At 36.5% G+C, this 16,133-nt stretch overlaps 1 protein-coding gene across 1 annotated transcript in view; it reads left to right on the top strand.

The window, feature by feature from the left end:
- Nucleotides 1-11,592, top strand: part of LOC129776292 (lachesin-like) — a 93,206-nt gene extending 81,614 nt beyond the window's left edge. The window contains exons 8-11 of the mRNA XM_055781839.1: nucleotides 8,938-9,090; nucleotides 10,467-10,553; nucleotides 11,048-11,155; nucleotides 11,260-11,592. Coding sequence (XP_055637814.1) covers nucleotides 8,938-9,090; nucleotides 10,467-10,553; nucleotides 11,048-11,155; nucleotides 11,260-11,423 — 512 coding nt within the window. The 3' untranslated portion in view covers nucleotides 11,424-11,592. The remainder of the gene's footprint in view (nucleotides 1-8,937; nucleotides 9,091-10,466; nucleotides 10,554-11,047; nucleotides 11,156-11,259) is intronic.
- The last annotated feature ends 4,541 nt before the right edge of the window (nucleotides 11,593-16,133 follow it).

The raw sequence follows: 16,133 nt of genomic DNA, 5'->3' as shown, positions 1-16,133 counted from the left end.
TAAAACAAGTGCATCAACTCGTTTTAAACGATCGTAAAGTAAAGTTACGCGAGTTAGCTGAGGCCGTAGGCATTTTAAAAAAGCGAGAACTTCCTCCAGGAGAGGAAGCGAGTCTGCTTGGTGAGGAGACCCGGAACGTCTCCCATCAACCCGTGATCAAATCTTCAGATCGACCGCCAACCCACCGAAACTTCTTTCCCAAACAGTCGAGGAAAACGATAAAGTCCACAGTCTCATAATCAAACCATCAAGCAGCAAGATAAACTTAACATATTCTGATACGATAAGCATTTAGCCTCCCATGCCGACCCCGAACAGGGATGTCCCGGAGCGATTCGATGAACCCCTGGCGACAGCCGGCGTGCTTTGCTTGCAAACCCGATAAAAGTTCGAAGTCAGAATTTGTACGGAAGTAAATGATAGAAGAAGCGATCGAAATGATGACATTATGTTTAAAAGTTAAGTGTTACGTGGTGAAATTAAAATCGATGTATAATGAAAAAAAAAAGATTTCCAAGATCGAAAAAATCGAGAGCAAAAAAATTGATTTTCTAGATTTTCTCGAGTACAAAAGATCGATCCAAAAAATCGGAAATTTGAATGGAGAAGATCAATCTTCTAAAAATCGATCCGAGATCGGCCAAACCTATAGGACATACACGGCTCACTCATCTATTGTATCATAGCGCCACCAACCATAACATGTACTAATGGATTACAGAGGATATGAACCTACAAGAAAATCATACGGAATCAATGAATCACTAGGCGAAATACTTGCTAACGACACTGAAAAATAAAAAGCCCTTTAAAATTTTTTAAGTGATAGCAATTTTTAAGAGATATAAATAATTAATGAGAAAACTAAATGTAAAAGAAATGTATAATGGCATGAATGCCATGCACTTCAGTGGTAAAGTGTTACAAATAAATCATAATAACAATAATAACAATTTTTTACTCAGATACCTAATATGGGCCCCCAAGTACATTTGGAATCGAACCGGACCCCAAGATACTTGAATGACATAGAATCAGTGGGTCCTATGCGGACATATTTTCGTAACCAGCATAGAAAATCATGAGGATAGAAATCAAAACCTGAAATTAAAAATGAATGGCTCCGCGTGATCCTGCAGTAGTGATTTTAATTGCAAATCGCCAAGAAAGTTCCAAACTTCAAACAGTAAACAATAGGAGCAGTGGGGGCATAGTGGTCACCCTAAGGAATATGTCCATTTCCAGCGTCTACACACCGATTGAATTCCCGTTTCTCGAAGAATATACAGTTCAACTCACTGTTCTTAAAGATAGCAAACGGCTTTTACTATAAAAATTCAAAATAGTACACTTTAAAAATTAATCATTAGAAAAAAAGGTGAAAAAAAAGTAGTTACCTAGTAGGGGCAAAGTGATCACTCGCACATATCAGGCTAAATGGGATAGATTGATGCGTTTTTATCGTCGAAATTTGTTCGAATTATATTTGGTATAGTAGGTACATGTATGAAATAAGCTTGGCCTATTCACCTAGAGTCTAAATTTAATTTTTTTTTCATGCATACAAAAACGTAGTAAGAAACACATAACGTTCCGCATAATGAGGCTTGGTATAGTTGGAGTGGCATATTTATCCAGGGTCAAAGCCACAAAAGGACCTTTTTCAAGAGCAGAATGTGTTGCGGTATATCAGCTTTAGTAAGCGGAACATTATAAGTTGTTATTTACCTATGACCACTTTGCCCCCAAACATCAAAGTGATTACTATGCTAATTAATCGCTGAGATTGAACAAAATATCTGTTCACCACTCCTAGAATATGTGAACAATCGTCCAAACTAATGATTTGTCCAACATATCAGATTAAATAAACTAAATTTCACGAGAAATTCCTTAGATACCATGCGCACAGAACTATGGCCGAATGGTTATCGAGAGAGCAATTTATGTTTTTGTTTGTATTTTGACATGCGACAGCTCTACTGAAGTACATGGTGACTCAAAAGTTATTAAATTCTTCAAACATGAGGTGATTATCAATACGGAAGCTATAGTTAATAGTTATACTCCCAAAAAAGTAGGTGATCACTTTGCCCCCACTACCCCTACATGGGCCCCCTGAGCGCGAGCCCTGCTTTATGCTGCCTACGCTCAATTTGTGTTGCTTGGGATAGGATTGCCAGAGCCCCGCATAGAATAAGCAATGCCACAAATTATCAAAATTTATTCACGAATGGTGGAACTAATTTTTTCCCAGTGTCGAATGAATTCTCTTCTGTTGGAACTAAACACGAAATCTGTCATAATGAGTATAACACAACAGTCGAGATGCGTGAACTTTGTCTAGTATATTGAACGAAAACAGCACGAACGAATTTCGAAAAGCCTGCATTCAGGTAACTTCCTTACTGTGAATCATTCTAGGTGATAATCACGAAAGTCAAGTTGAACTTCATCACTTGCTGTGATTTCTTATTGAAAACGTTTTTTATTTCCATATTTAGAAAAAGGACCAGTGATTCGGGAAAGGCAACAACATCGTTAAGTGTTGGCCGTTGCTGGTCATTTAGAGCCAGTATCATTAAACCGGAAATCAAAACAAGGTTATGTTCGTTTTCCACTCGTCTGTTATTTTCACCCATTGTCCATATAATTGAGGATATATGTCATTTCCGTACAATCGGGAGTAGGTTCATAAAACAAAGTCAAAGAGTCATACTATACTTTTTAATGACCATAGTATACTTCTGGCCAAATTAGCAAAACTTGGTTTCTCTGTAAGGCTCGTTAAATGGCTTCGCTCATATTTCCTCGCTTGAAAACTAGCAGTCAAAATTGGTTCTTGCAACCTGGTTTGAAAGCAGCTCCGGAGTTCCTCAAGGTAGCAATTTGGGACCGCTGCTATTCTCACTGTTCATCAACGATGCCATCGTGTATCTTGGAGCCGACTGTTGCCTGGTATATGCTGATGATCTAAAGCTGTACATTGTCGTCAACAGCATTGAAGATTGTCGTAAACTTCAAAAACTGCTTGATAAATTCGCTGCATGGTGTCGCTTAAACAGGATGCAACTAAGCATACCAAAATGCTCTGTCATAAGCTTCCACCGCAAGATGAACCTCTTGTCGTTCGAATACACTGTCGGGGACGAAGTGTTAAGTCGAGTTCAAACGATTCGAGATCTCGGTGTCTTCCTTGATCCAGCTCTGTCATTCAGGAACCACTACGAAGACATCATAGACAAGGCTCGTCGTCAATTGGGATTTGTGAGCAAATTGAGCAGAGAATCCCGAGATCCTTACACGCTGAGATCCTTGTTTCTAGCAACCGATTCATTAATATGGGACCCTTATCGTAGCACTATGGCTGCTCGCATCGAATCAATTCAGGGAAGGTTCGTCAGATTCGCCCTACGTCTCCTGCCATGGAATGATCCGCTGAATTTGCCACCGTACGAACATCGATGTCAGTTGATAGGGTTGGAAACGCTGAAGCAAAGGCGGAAACGGGCTAAGGCAATATTCATCGCTCGACTTCTTGTCGCCGAAATTGATGCTCCAAACGTACTTGCGCAAATCGCCATCAATGTTCCTGGTTATACTCTTCGTCGCTCTGACTTCCTTCGCCTGCCGTTCAGACGTCGAGACTACTCCCTCCACGAACCAATACGTTCAATGATGGAATGCTTCAACGATGTTGCCCATTTGTTTGATTTTAATATTACGATAAACAAATTTAAGAGTAGAATTAAGCGTTTCGTGTTCAGCTAGTTTCACTACACTTTTGTTCATTAAGACATACTTGTGGGATGAAATGTAATATTAATAAATAAATAAATAAAATAAAAAAGTTGCCAAAAACAAGAATTTTATGTGATGAACGGCTTTCCCCTATCTTTCATCGATTTCACTTTCAATTGGTTGACGTTAAATTTTTATGCTTTAATTGTTAGTGAAAATGATGAACGCAATGATTTTCAATTTCGATGTTTCGAATATCATGCAATAGTGATCGGTTTACCCTAAAGTTGAAGCTTTGGTTTTGTTGGACTATGCTTCCTAGAAAAGTCGATCATCTCTGTTTTCGCCGTGAAGAACTCAATCTCTAGACCAATAGCCCAGGTTGAAAAATGGTTCAAAGTATCTTGTAAGGGTCAGACAGACACCACTTCATCATCTTCAAGTTGACTAAGCTGCAATTTTGCGTAAGGTAATTGTCAACAAGGCTTGGAAATATTGAGCTTGTTAAGTAATATTGAAAATATATTTTTATCAGTGTAACGCGTTTATTTTGTTTGTCGATGCTGCTGTCATTCATTCGACGGCAAACAACTTTACAACTGTGTTCATTCATATTCATTTTGTGCTACCTGAGCTTTCCTTAAAGCTCGAGTCATGAGAATTCATTCACATTTATTCATTGTCATTGAATTGTCAGGAATGTCGAGACTGTTCATTTTCAATATCCCGATATGTGTGTGATTTTCTCATTGAGTCAGTGCCTTGCTTATTCAGTTATTTTTGAAGTTACTCCGAAATGGCAACGCAAATCGGCCGCGCAAGCGGAAATGCCAACAAAAGAGCAAGATCTGCATGCACACTCACAGCTAAGGATTGCTTAGCCAAAGCTGGATGTTGACAATTTTATCCACTAATCCTATAGCACAGTTTGATCCGTTTGCAATAGGAAACTCGAAATATTCCCATTGCGGTCGTGTCTTGGACACCACCATTTTATGTTCGTGTGTTCAGAATTTGAGTCAAAATTTAAATGTTTCAAATTCGAGTCAAGGCGGTATGTTTTACATCGGAATTCTTCTCTTGAAGCATTTCTGACAAGTGGAATTGGAATTGCATATTCACTATGTAAAATGAAAGCATTTTAACTGGACGGAAACCTTGCATGCTTGAACAATTTAATTTCTTGTCATTATTATGAGCATTCTGTACTGTCTTATCTTCCTCAACGAATTTCTTCGATTCGTCGGTGTCCGAGAACGATGCTGATAGTGAATGAGGTGGTATATCAATGTCAATGAATGACAAAACTAGGGATATTTTCTTTTGCTCACATTCCGTGAACGTAGAGCAGAACGAAAAACAGAATGAAGACAACTAGATGAATCAACTGTGAGTAGCTTGCTGTGATTGTGAGGTTTGGTGTTAGTTCATTTTCGGTATTTCGAATGCAATGGTAAAATGATCGAATGTGGCCGGAAATTCAGCTGAAAAGATTGATGTGATTAAGATATTTCCAAGCACTGATTTTGTCAATGTCGCTTGCGTAGAAGTTGTACAAAAGAGTGCTTAAACATGAGTCCTGGGGGAGGCCCATGTAAGAGACCCGGACCACTGCCGAATTTCCATGATAGAAATTTAAATTTTAAGTGTTAAAATACAAAGCAAGTTATATAAAATGTTATTCAATAGAGGCGCAGACCCTGAGAGTGTAATTTGTCTGACAGGACCTTTATTGAAACTGAATCAAAGGTGTCCGAGAATACTGAATCCATTTGTTTTGTTTTTTTGGGCGCAAGCCATTTGAATTTCTGAAGAAAGCAACGCAAGATAATCGTTCGTCCCTTGCAATTTTTTGAATGGCTTCATTCTTTCGAATGATTCTTCGGAAGTTGTATAATTTTTAAAGACTGTTCCCGAAAAATGCAACAGACAAAAATAATCATCAAAAATTTTTTTTCAACACTTTGAACCCAGTGTCGGTCCCTAGGGTTACAAAATAAACCACTGAAACACACTGACACTGAAATTGTGCAAATTTTGTTGATGCGGACTGAATGTGAAGCGTAGCAAGAACAATTCGGGGCTCAACGCATTGTGTCAGATATGTTTGAAACTAAATTAATTTGAAAAATAACCTGTTCATTTGAAAAATAAACAAGCGCTAACATGTTTTAACAACGTTGATTTATTCAACCTCCTCTCCTAGGCCATACGACCGCCTCTTGGACTTAACGCTACCCATCACATCCTGGGAATAACTTGAGTCATCTTTCTTACACACTTTCTTCAAATCGTGGAAGGTCTTGAAGTTCCTGGAAAATGCTTCTGAAGGCATTCTTCTTTATACGGCCAAACGGCCAAATGATGATGCCGGTCGTTATGTACGGCTTGCTGAATTTGCAACATATCGCCTGCCACACCAAGAAGTGCTTCTTGACAAAATTATCGACCATCTTCTTCGGAACTTCTCTGAAACATCCAGACGGGACTTGCCGACGAAAAACTCCAGGTCGGGGATCTGCTTGCGATACAGCTTCCTGGCGCGGGATTTGGCCACCATATTCCGCTTACCTTGAAAACATGAAGTCCGGCCCGCTTCATTGTCTGCTAGGCGAACCAGACGAGAGAATCGACCTTCTTGGCCACGTCCCGAATCGAAAGGGTCTGATTGCGCTTGAAGTAATCCCTCATCTTTCTTGCCTTCACGGGGTCGGTCGTTTTCGTTTTTCTTCCACTGTCAGCTCACCGGTTGGTCGTCTGGGTCTCCTTGAACGATTTTACCATAGACGAATTTCATGCCAACTCGTCTTAGGAGTTGGCAGCATCATCTCAGATAGGAGTGAAACGTTTTGGGTGTAAATACATGGGTCATTTAAGCAACTTTGCATACCTGAAATATTCGAAAAATAATTAGACTACTTTTTGGAAAAAGCCAAATTGTTATTCTCAATTTTTTACAAAAAATTATAACTTAAAAACTATGATACCTACAAAATTCTTGTCAGAGGATGAAATATAGGAAATTATTTATTTTAAAAAAAAACACCAAAAATTTTTTGGAAAAAAATTTCGCTGACAAAAAAGTTATTTAAAAAATTAAAATTATTTTTTCTCAAAACCATATTTTTTTAAAATTCCCAAAAATATATATATGAATAGCCCTTACAATTTCCAACAAGTCGTCCATACATCGGAAGATGGGTACTTTTACAGGGAAAAAGTTTTTCGAACAACAACTTTTTCATGTTTTCTTTGAAAAAAATACAACTCATCCTAATTTTGTTTAAAGTCAAGATAGCGATATAATGTATTCCACAAAGTTTTTGATCTTGTTAAAATATAAACTTTTGTCGAAGACATCAACTTGAAATCTTTTATTTTATAATCTTTTATAGTTTATAGTTATAGTTATTCTATAGTTTATAGTTATAATGTTTTGCTCGTAACATTTTTGTGCTAAAATTCTTACATTTGACATGTTCTTGACATGTTTTTAGATAGAGAAAAGTTAGCAAAGCATGTAAACTGCGATAGTTTATACATAAAAATGTTACGAATTGAACATTAATAGTATTTTTTGAAAGAAAAAAAATGAAAAAGTTGTTGTTCGAAAATGTAAATGTGGCCATCGTCCGATGTATGGAAAACTTGTTGGAAATGTTAAGGGTTATTTATATAATTTTTTTTCAGAATTTTAAAAGCATATGTTTTTGAGAAAAATTAATTTTAATTTTGAAAATATTTTTTGTCACTGAAATTTTTTTTCCAAAAAAATCTTTAGTAAGTTTTAATGAAATCCAAAATAATTTCCTTTATTCCATTCTTTGACTAAAATTTTGTAGATCTGATAGATTTTTTTTTTTAATTTTGAGTTTTTTCAACTTTTTTTCGAAAAATCTTAATTTAAAAATTATAAGATCTACAAAAAGTTGGTCAGAGAATGAAGTGTAGGAAATTACTTAGGTTTTCGTTAAAAATTATCAAAGAATTTTTTTGAAGAAAAATTTCATTGTAAAAAAAAATTTTGAAAATAAAAATTCATTTTTCTCGAAAACATATGCTTTTAAAATTCTGAAAAAATAGTTATGAATAGCCCTTAAAATTTCCAACAAGTTTTCCATACATCGGACGATGGCCACATTGTTTTTTTTGAAAGAATACTATTAATGTTTAATTCGTAACATTGTTATGTATAAACTAGCTGACCCGACGAACTTCGTCCCGCCCAAAATAGATTTTTTGATTTGAATACTTTCAAACATCCACGTTTTCTTACTAAGTGAACGTTACTGAGTCCAATCACTGAACTCTTCATTGATTACCTTTTAACCCTTTACAAATTCCTTTTACTATAAATTGTCTAGCACTTCTACAAAAATTCGTCCATATAATATGAAATTATTTTCAGACAAAATTCTCGTTCAAGATTCTTCAAGCATTTGGAAATAACATGTTTCTCCATTGCATGAAATACATGTTTGATACAGAAAATATTACAAAATAAAGACAGCTCAAATCGGACCATTCCTTCCTCGGGTTTGGGGCACATTTGGCCTTCCATTTTTGTTTATATAGATAGAGGAAATAGGAATGCGTTATTCCGTCTAAAAATCCTTTTCCACTTTCGAACAAAAATCAATTTAGTTTGCGCCAACATCAAATGGACTAACAACGCTTAGCTTATTGTAGAACATATGGGAATTCAATTTTCCGAATTTTCCGATTTTTCTCTCCGCCATATTGATCTACGGGAAGAGACGAATACAGCGAAATATAGATGAATCAAATTGAATCATTCCTTCCTCGGGTTTTGCGCTTATCAACACATTTGGCCTTCCATTTTATTTATAGATATAAGCTATGGAAATTCATTATTTCGCCTGAAAATCCATTTCCACTTACGAACAAGGATCAATTTCGATAGCGCAAATATCGAATGGACTAACAACGCTTATTATGATGTAATCTTCGAACATGTGGGAATTCAATTTTCCGAATTGTCCGACCTTCCTTCAGGATTGTGTTCCTCTAATTTCTTGTCGAGTATGTTTCCCTTTTTTGTAATTTTTTTAAATACTTACATTCAACAAGGCAAGTATTCATCGCCGCGAATGAATTGAATTCCTTATATATCAGGACAATAAAAAATATTGTTAAATAAAAACAGTGACATTTGTTTCTTACATTCCATTGCAGGCCGACGTTTTGAGCCAACAACGCACGAAGCGAACAACTACAAGGTGGTGATGAAGCTTATAATCAAGGAAATCGATATCAGTGATTTCGGCACGTACCGATGCGTTGTTAAGAATTCCCTCGGCGAAACTGATGGATCAATCAAAGTGTATCGTAAGTAAACAATTGGTTTTATTTCCAGTCGCAATATGAATGAACATCGAATATGCCAACTATCAGATAATCTCTCAACATTCTTGGTTTGAAGAAATAATACATAAACATTATTGCATGAATTTGTCGCCCATTACCGTGCAATGACCGATCCTGATTATTTCGAAGTTGTTCGATGTCGAATAAAATCGTACATACCTACAACAGAGGGCATTAATGCTCTGCTGGGAATCAATAGGAAGAAGGGAAACAGCCTCGACATCCCGCATCTCGTGTTATTTCGAAAATAATTCGATACAGCTTGTGCTATTTCGCCAGAGAACCACTTGTACAGAAAATTATTTACTCTTGCTTCGCGATGCTGAGTCTGTATTTGCAACACATTGTATTCGAAATTTGCCCCGAACTCTGGCTATGCGTGGTATGCTGCTGCTGCTGCTGTGAAGCGGGTAACGCAAAGAGGATCATGAACCTGATGCTATCATTGCTGCTGGTACAAAGGTATACAGAGCGAGGCAGGAAGGAAGTGTTTCTCAGTATTCCAACAGCAGAAGCAGTTTTCAGATATTTATGTATATGACTCTATTTCCTTGCACATTCGTACTTGGGCTTGTTTCATTCATATTTATACCACAGAAATGAAACTTGATTTGTAAAGTATAATAGTACCCGTCCTGTAAACATGGTTCGTTTAATGTTGTGAATCTGTTATTTCCAGCTTATTCGACATGTCGACAGACTATAACTCCGGCTTAGGTGGTTATGAATTTCAAGTGCTGCAAACAATAAAATGAACTCCTAAATGTGTATTGTGTACCAGAGAGCTGCAAACATTTGCTTGCATTTCGCTCGTGGAGACGACCAGGATGCATAGATTTACTGCGTCGAGCAGTGACTTTTAATGACCCATGGAAAGCCCCAAGGTTATGGATAATGGGGATTGAATAGTTGCGACAATAAAGACATGTTGAGCCGGTGACGAGCAACCGCTTTTAAATAAATAATGAATGAAAGCATACTCGCATTGAAAACAGCTCAATTTTTTATAATGAAGAAAAATATACATAATTATTTTGTATACGTCGATCTGTTCTGATGTATGTTTTCGTACGTGATAAAAACAAAACAATGTGGTAGTTTTGTTTCCTATCGCAAAATATTAGATCCGTTTTTTATTTTTTCATTAGGGTGCCCCTTTTTCATGTAATCATTTTCAAAAAATCATTTTTTCCCCTTTTTCCCAACTTTGACTTTTTTTTTAAATCATAAGTTTTGAACTACTGAACCGATTCAGATGATGAATATGTAGAATTAAAGACATTTAAAGCACAGAAACATTATTATACATATGTTTTTAATGTTTTCACAACATTCAGATATACCGTCAACCACAATGGCCCCTACTCTTCCACCATCAACAACAATGATAGCAACATCGACTGAAATTGTTTATCGTAAAAATTGTAAGTATATCATGAAATGTTTTTTTATTCAAATATCATATACTGAATAACTTTGAACTATAAAGTAAGGTCAAATAGAACGACTTTCAATAAAAAAATCTTGTATCAGAAAAATAATCCTTCATCTAAGTTGATATTTCAACATACATCAGTCATCTAATAAATGTTTCAAGTGAATATTTTATGTGAATTGCTCGAACAAAATACTCTGATGGACGATTATGTCGACCGTAAAACTGACGACGAACGCAATAAGTTTCTCGAGCATAACGATGGATTTCGTAACAAAAATCTGCACTTGCAGGCGTTATTCAAGGTGTCATCCTGTTAATGATGAAATGGTAAATCAAACTAAACACAAAAGAAGTGACAGTTTGCAACTTAAGTTGGTATACGTTCATTAACAACACCCATTATCAAAACCGATCCAAATGATCTATTGTAGACACATAATCATTAACCGTTCATTTCTTTCTATTTTTTTTTTCTTAAAGATAAAAACAAAATTTACCGACCACTGGACGAATATTCATCTTCCTCAAACAAAGTTCACGTGAGCGATGGTAGTGAACTATGGAACAAGGAGTCATCCAAAGATAAAGGTAAAATAATTCACCAGATCTATTAAGTCAGCAAATTTCTTTGAACTAGCGCAATCTAATAGCAATCCAAAATTCCTGAAATCATTTTTCATTCTTCATTACAGATAGGGATCGGTACAGAGAAAATTCCGCGAATCTCGAAGACCAACGAGAGAAAGAAGCTTTCGTCGATAACGACATGAAATCAAATGCTGACGCCACGCGACAACCGGAATTGAAGCATTTTCTATTGCTTGTTACGTTGCCAGTGTTATGTCACCAAAGGTGATCGAATTTGCTGCGTCAGTGAACACATAAAATATAATTTAAAAATGAGGCTATTGCGATATTTACTTAAAAGTAATCGGATAAGTGCAAACAAAAAAGATTATAGAAGCAAAAAAAAAAAAAAATAAACGCGAGAAATTTCAATGCAGTGAACAATGTTATACAGTAAAATAAATATTTTTTATTAAAAGGGAAATATAGTCTTTTTATTTCAGCCTTCATCCGATTGCCAACACATAAAATATTGAATTGCATTAAACGTGTACTTCTCGGTTAGCAAATTTAGATGAGGTCAGTTTAAAGCGACGTTGGATGATGAAATTATTCTTATCAATTTACTCGTGTATCTTCTCGAATTTCGTCTCCTTTTTGAGAATGTGAAAATGAAGGCTGAAGAAATGAGATGACCTTTAACGGAGTAAGAAGCATAACTTTTGGAAAATTGATGAGCTATTCGCGGCATTTCTTGACTATGGGAGAAGTGAAAATCAAAAATCCTGCAAAATCGTCGTCTTTTTTTGCCAATGACTTTTATCTGACAAATGACAACACCCGACTACACCGATTGTTACCTAGCTCCTCCTGGTCCAACTACCTCGCTCACTGGGCTCCTCTTCTTCTTGTTCCTATTGGATTCGATTCAAAACCATCTTTGCAGGGCTACTCTGCCGTTCTACGCATAGTTGTCCCATGTTACTTTTTGACAATTTTCACTTTTTTTTCATAAAACTATGTTTTTATGCCTATGGAAAAACTCAAAAAAAAAGTTATTGTTCGTTCCCAACTTTTAAGAAAACAACACCAAGCTCAATCGCCCATGTTGAAATTCTAGGCATAACTGTTCCGCCATATATTTTTTGTAGATCCATAATAAATAAATTGGTTCAAGTACAAGAATTTAATACCACACTTTCAGCCGGGTTAATGCACTCATTTCTGGTTTGGAAGAACAAACTAATTCTCAAAAAAATAAAACAAAAGTGTTAGTCAATACCTAATAACAATGAGATTTATATTCTGCAAAAGTGTTGCATCACTCCATTCTTCATAAAACGATGTTTTTATGCATGTTCCCAGTGTTCCCAGTTTTTCAAAAAACAACATCAAATTCAATTCCTCCTTTTCCATACATCGTTTTCCTGTACCACCGTATATTGTTCTGAGCACCCGGCGTTCGAAAACGCCAACTGCTTGTGAGTTCCTTTCGGATATCGTACATGCTCCGTGCTCATAGAGAACAACCGTTCGAATCAGGGATTTGTACATGGTACACTTCATACGGGATCAGAGTTTGTTGAACCTTATGGATTTGCGGTGCCCATAAAAGGCGCGGCTTCCGGTGAATATGCGTCTTCAAGTATCACGGTTGTTCTTGTTGTCGTCAGTTGTTATCAACGAGCCAAGGTAGACACTTCTACCACCTCGAGCTCGTCGTCGTCGTTCACAACACTACTACCAAGAAGAGCTCTGTAAAGATCAGTCCCTCCTGCTAGCATGTATGTAGTCTTAGGCAGTGGCGTAGTGTGCGGACAGCAAACCCGGCATTTGCCGGGGGTCGTTTGGGCGCCAAAATCCAAGATTTTGGACAGCATTTTTTCTTACAATTATATTTCCCAATTATTATATTTCATCTTTCAATTGAGGAAAAAACACCCATCATGAGTAGTTGCTTCCGTCCGTACATTAATACAACCAATAACCTCTCTTTGATTTTCGCTAAATTGAAACACCCAACACCACATTACATCAATACCGTTTTGATTGTTCGCTACGCATACCTGGGCGCCTCTCCATGCAATGCAAAACAGATGCATGGAGCCAATACAGAGGGGCGGAGGGGCGCCGAAATAGGCCGTGAATGACCTATTTCGGCGGAAAGGTTAAAAAACATGAACACTATTCGTCATCTGTTCGGATGAATTTTCGAACTTTTCGAGTGATACCACCCATCGTTTTCTGCACAGTAGGGTAGGGCGGTGCTAGTTGGTCATATGGGTAAGTTGGTCAGTGACGATATCTTGGAATCTGAGCGTCCAAAAAATTAGCGATCTATGGATGAAAAATAGCGAATTGCTGATACAAAAAAATAAGCAAATCGGAAAAACTTTTTATTAAGTAGGTTAAAAACTACGGACATGGTTCCGATTTCGCCAAAAATCATTCACGGTTTGCGCATTATGAAATGTGTTCTAAAACTGGGTAATAACCATGAAAAAAATCGGCTCAAACGTAAAACAAAGCTTTAGTGTACGTATTAGCTTTAAGTGTTAAAGTGTTAATCGCTTTCAAAATTATTTTTGTTAAATTTTCATGAATATTCTTTTTCATATATAGAGGGGCTAGTTGGTCACACAAATTGATCGTTTGAGAGCAACGTATATAAAATTTTCTGGTATGCTGTGTTTCATTACGCAAGCTATAAACAAGTATAGAAGGTATATGTTTTAATGCTAAACCCAGTGTATTTGGAACGAGACAACCACCACACAAACCACTTGCAATATAATTGTCATATTTATATTTTTTGTTGTAAAGTTTTCATTAAATATAATAAACGCTTACATTGAATACCAGAACTCACAATAATGCATTGAGTAATGTAGCATACCTGGAGGCTATTTCTATCTACTTTGGGGCGAACGGTACAAATGTCATCAAAACAAATGCAAGCGATTGTGCGTCGCAGGGATGCCAGGTGATTTTTTGTCAAAAGTCTTGACATGGTACGAGACAATGTCTTCATCATAATAAAGGAGGAAAGTTCTTCACACAAAAACGGAACTGTGATAACTCTATTTGTTTATTTTAGCTTCGAAATTTTAGTTGTAACACAAACTATATCCATGAAACTAATTGTAGAAAAGGCATATGAGCGGAAGACCTACGATTTGTGAAGTGGTCGTTTGAAAGATCTAGGTTAATCTATTGTATAGTAGGGCCAAAATAATAGAAATTCAATGTCAAAATCATTCGAATTTTCGAGCGCAAATGATCTAATGTCTTCTAGAGAGAATATGTATTCGAACCGTTTCGATCGCTGAGACTGAAGCCCTATTTTTTTGACGATATTTTCGGCAAATAGTTGAAATTTAATGGAAATAATATCTTTTAAAAATCCACGTACGCTATTATACTGAAATTTATTCACATTTTTCATAATGTCTCAAAATGTCTTCACAAAATCAAATGTCTTCAAAATGAAGACATGTCTTCAAACCTGGCATCTCTGGTTCGCCACAAAGTGCAAGAGAGACGAAATCGCTAGAATAGATTGTCTGATTAATTTTCAAAGATGATAATTTGAAATTTTCATTACCTTAGAGGCGAATGAACTGCAAAGTTTAAAGTCTCTTAAAACAAAGAAGAAGAAGAAGATTTTCATTAATTTGTTTTATTACTTGCTTCATGATATTAGTTAACTGTTTTTGTTTTGATTTAATTAATTTATTTATAATGAAGGAAACTTGTAATGGGAAAACGCTTACTATTTGCTCAAAAAGAACATGCCTATTATAGACCAATTTACCCCGTGTGTGGGGTTAGTTGGTCAATTTATTCTGAAATACAAAGACGTTAAATAAAAGAAAAATCTCAAATAATTGATTCTCTGGTTATTTTGCATTGAAAGGGTAAAAGGTAAGCTTCATTGTGGTATATAACATTCTAACACAAAACTTCGTACTGCAAAGTTAGTACCAAATTTATTCAAAAATGGCCAACTAGCCCCGCCCTACCCTACTGCTGGTAACTGTTTTTGTTATTTTCTTGGAAAAGTGGTACATTTGAATTGTATTTTTGATGGTTCTGCCACATTTCTTCAATTTTCCTTCGATATTGTCCAATATCTCTCGAAAATCTGAACAATTTGGTGGGTTGATAGTTTTTTCAATGAAGTCGATTTTGTTCTCCTTATACCACTTGATGCCATCCCGGCTGTAATGGCTGCTTGTCAAGTCAGGCCAGAACTTCACTGGACCATTGTGTGATAGAATGAATGGCAAAATTTTAATCTACCCTACGCTTGACAAGGTAAAATTTGTTACCGACTTTTTGTCTAAAAATTCATTTTTACGTACCCTATGATCGGAAAGTACCGGAATTTTTTAAATAAAACAAAATAGACTTAAATATCAGGTAAATTTATTTTATCTCTTTCAAAATACGATTCATCTGAAGCAACACACATGTTTCAACGCTTGACCCAGTCCTCCATGCATCCCTGGTAGGCCAACGAAAGGATGGTTTTTAGTTCTTTCGTCACATTCTCTTTGATCTCATCGATCGACTGAAATCTTTTTTCCACGAAGTGGCAACTTCAACTAGGGAAACAAAAAAAAAGTCACACGGGGTCATCAGGTGAATACGGTACTTACTCGGTGGTTTTTACTCGGTGCTCGGTGTGATGGCGCGTTATCATTATGCAAAATCCATTAATTGTCGGCCCACATTTCTGGTCGTTGGCGACGTACAGCATCTCTCAAACGCTTCACAACGGATAAATAATATTCTTGGTTGACTGTCTAGCCCGGTGGAAGGTACTCATAGTGCACTACGCGTTGACAATCGAAGAAAACAGTCGGCATCACCTTCACTTTTGAGTGGATTTGACGCGGTTTTTTCTCGTCTTCGAAGCGCTACTCGGACGATTCTTGCTCTGTTTCTATGTCATATTCATAGAGCCATGTCTCGTCACCCGTAATTATCCGTTTCA

The sequence above is a fragment of the Toxorhynchites rutilus genome, chromosome 3, assembly GCF_029784135.1.
Source record: "Toxorhynchites rutilus septentrionalis strain SRP chromosome 3, ASM2978413v1, whole genome shotgun sequence".
Lineage (NCBI taxonomy): Eukaryota > Metazoa > Arthropoda > Insecta > Diptera > Culicidae > Toxorhynchites > Toxorhynchites rutilus.
The sequence above is the reverse complement of the archived record's forward strand: the minus strand, read 5'-3'. Positions and strand labels throughout refer to the sequence as shown.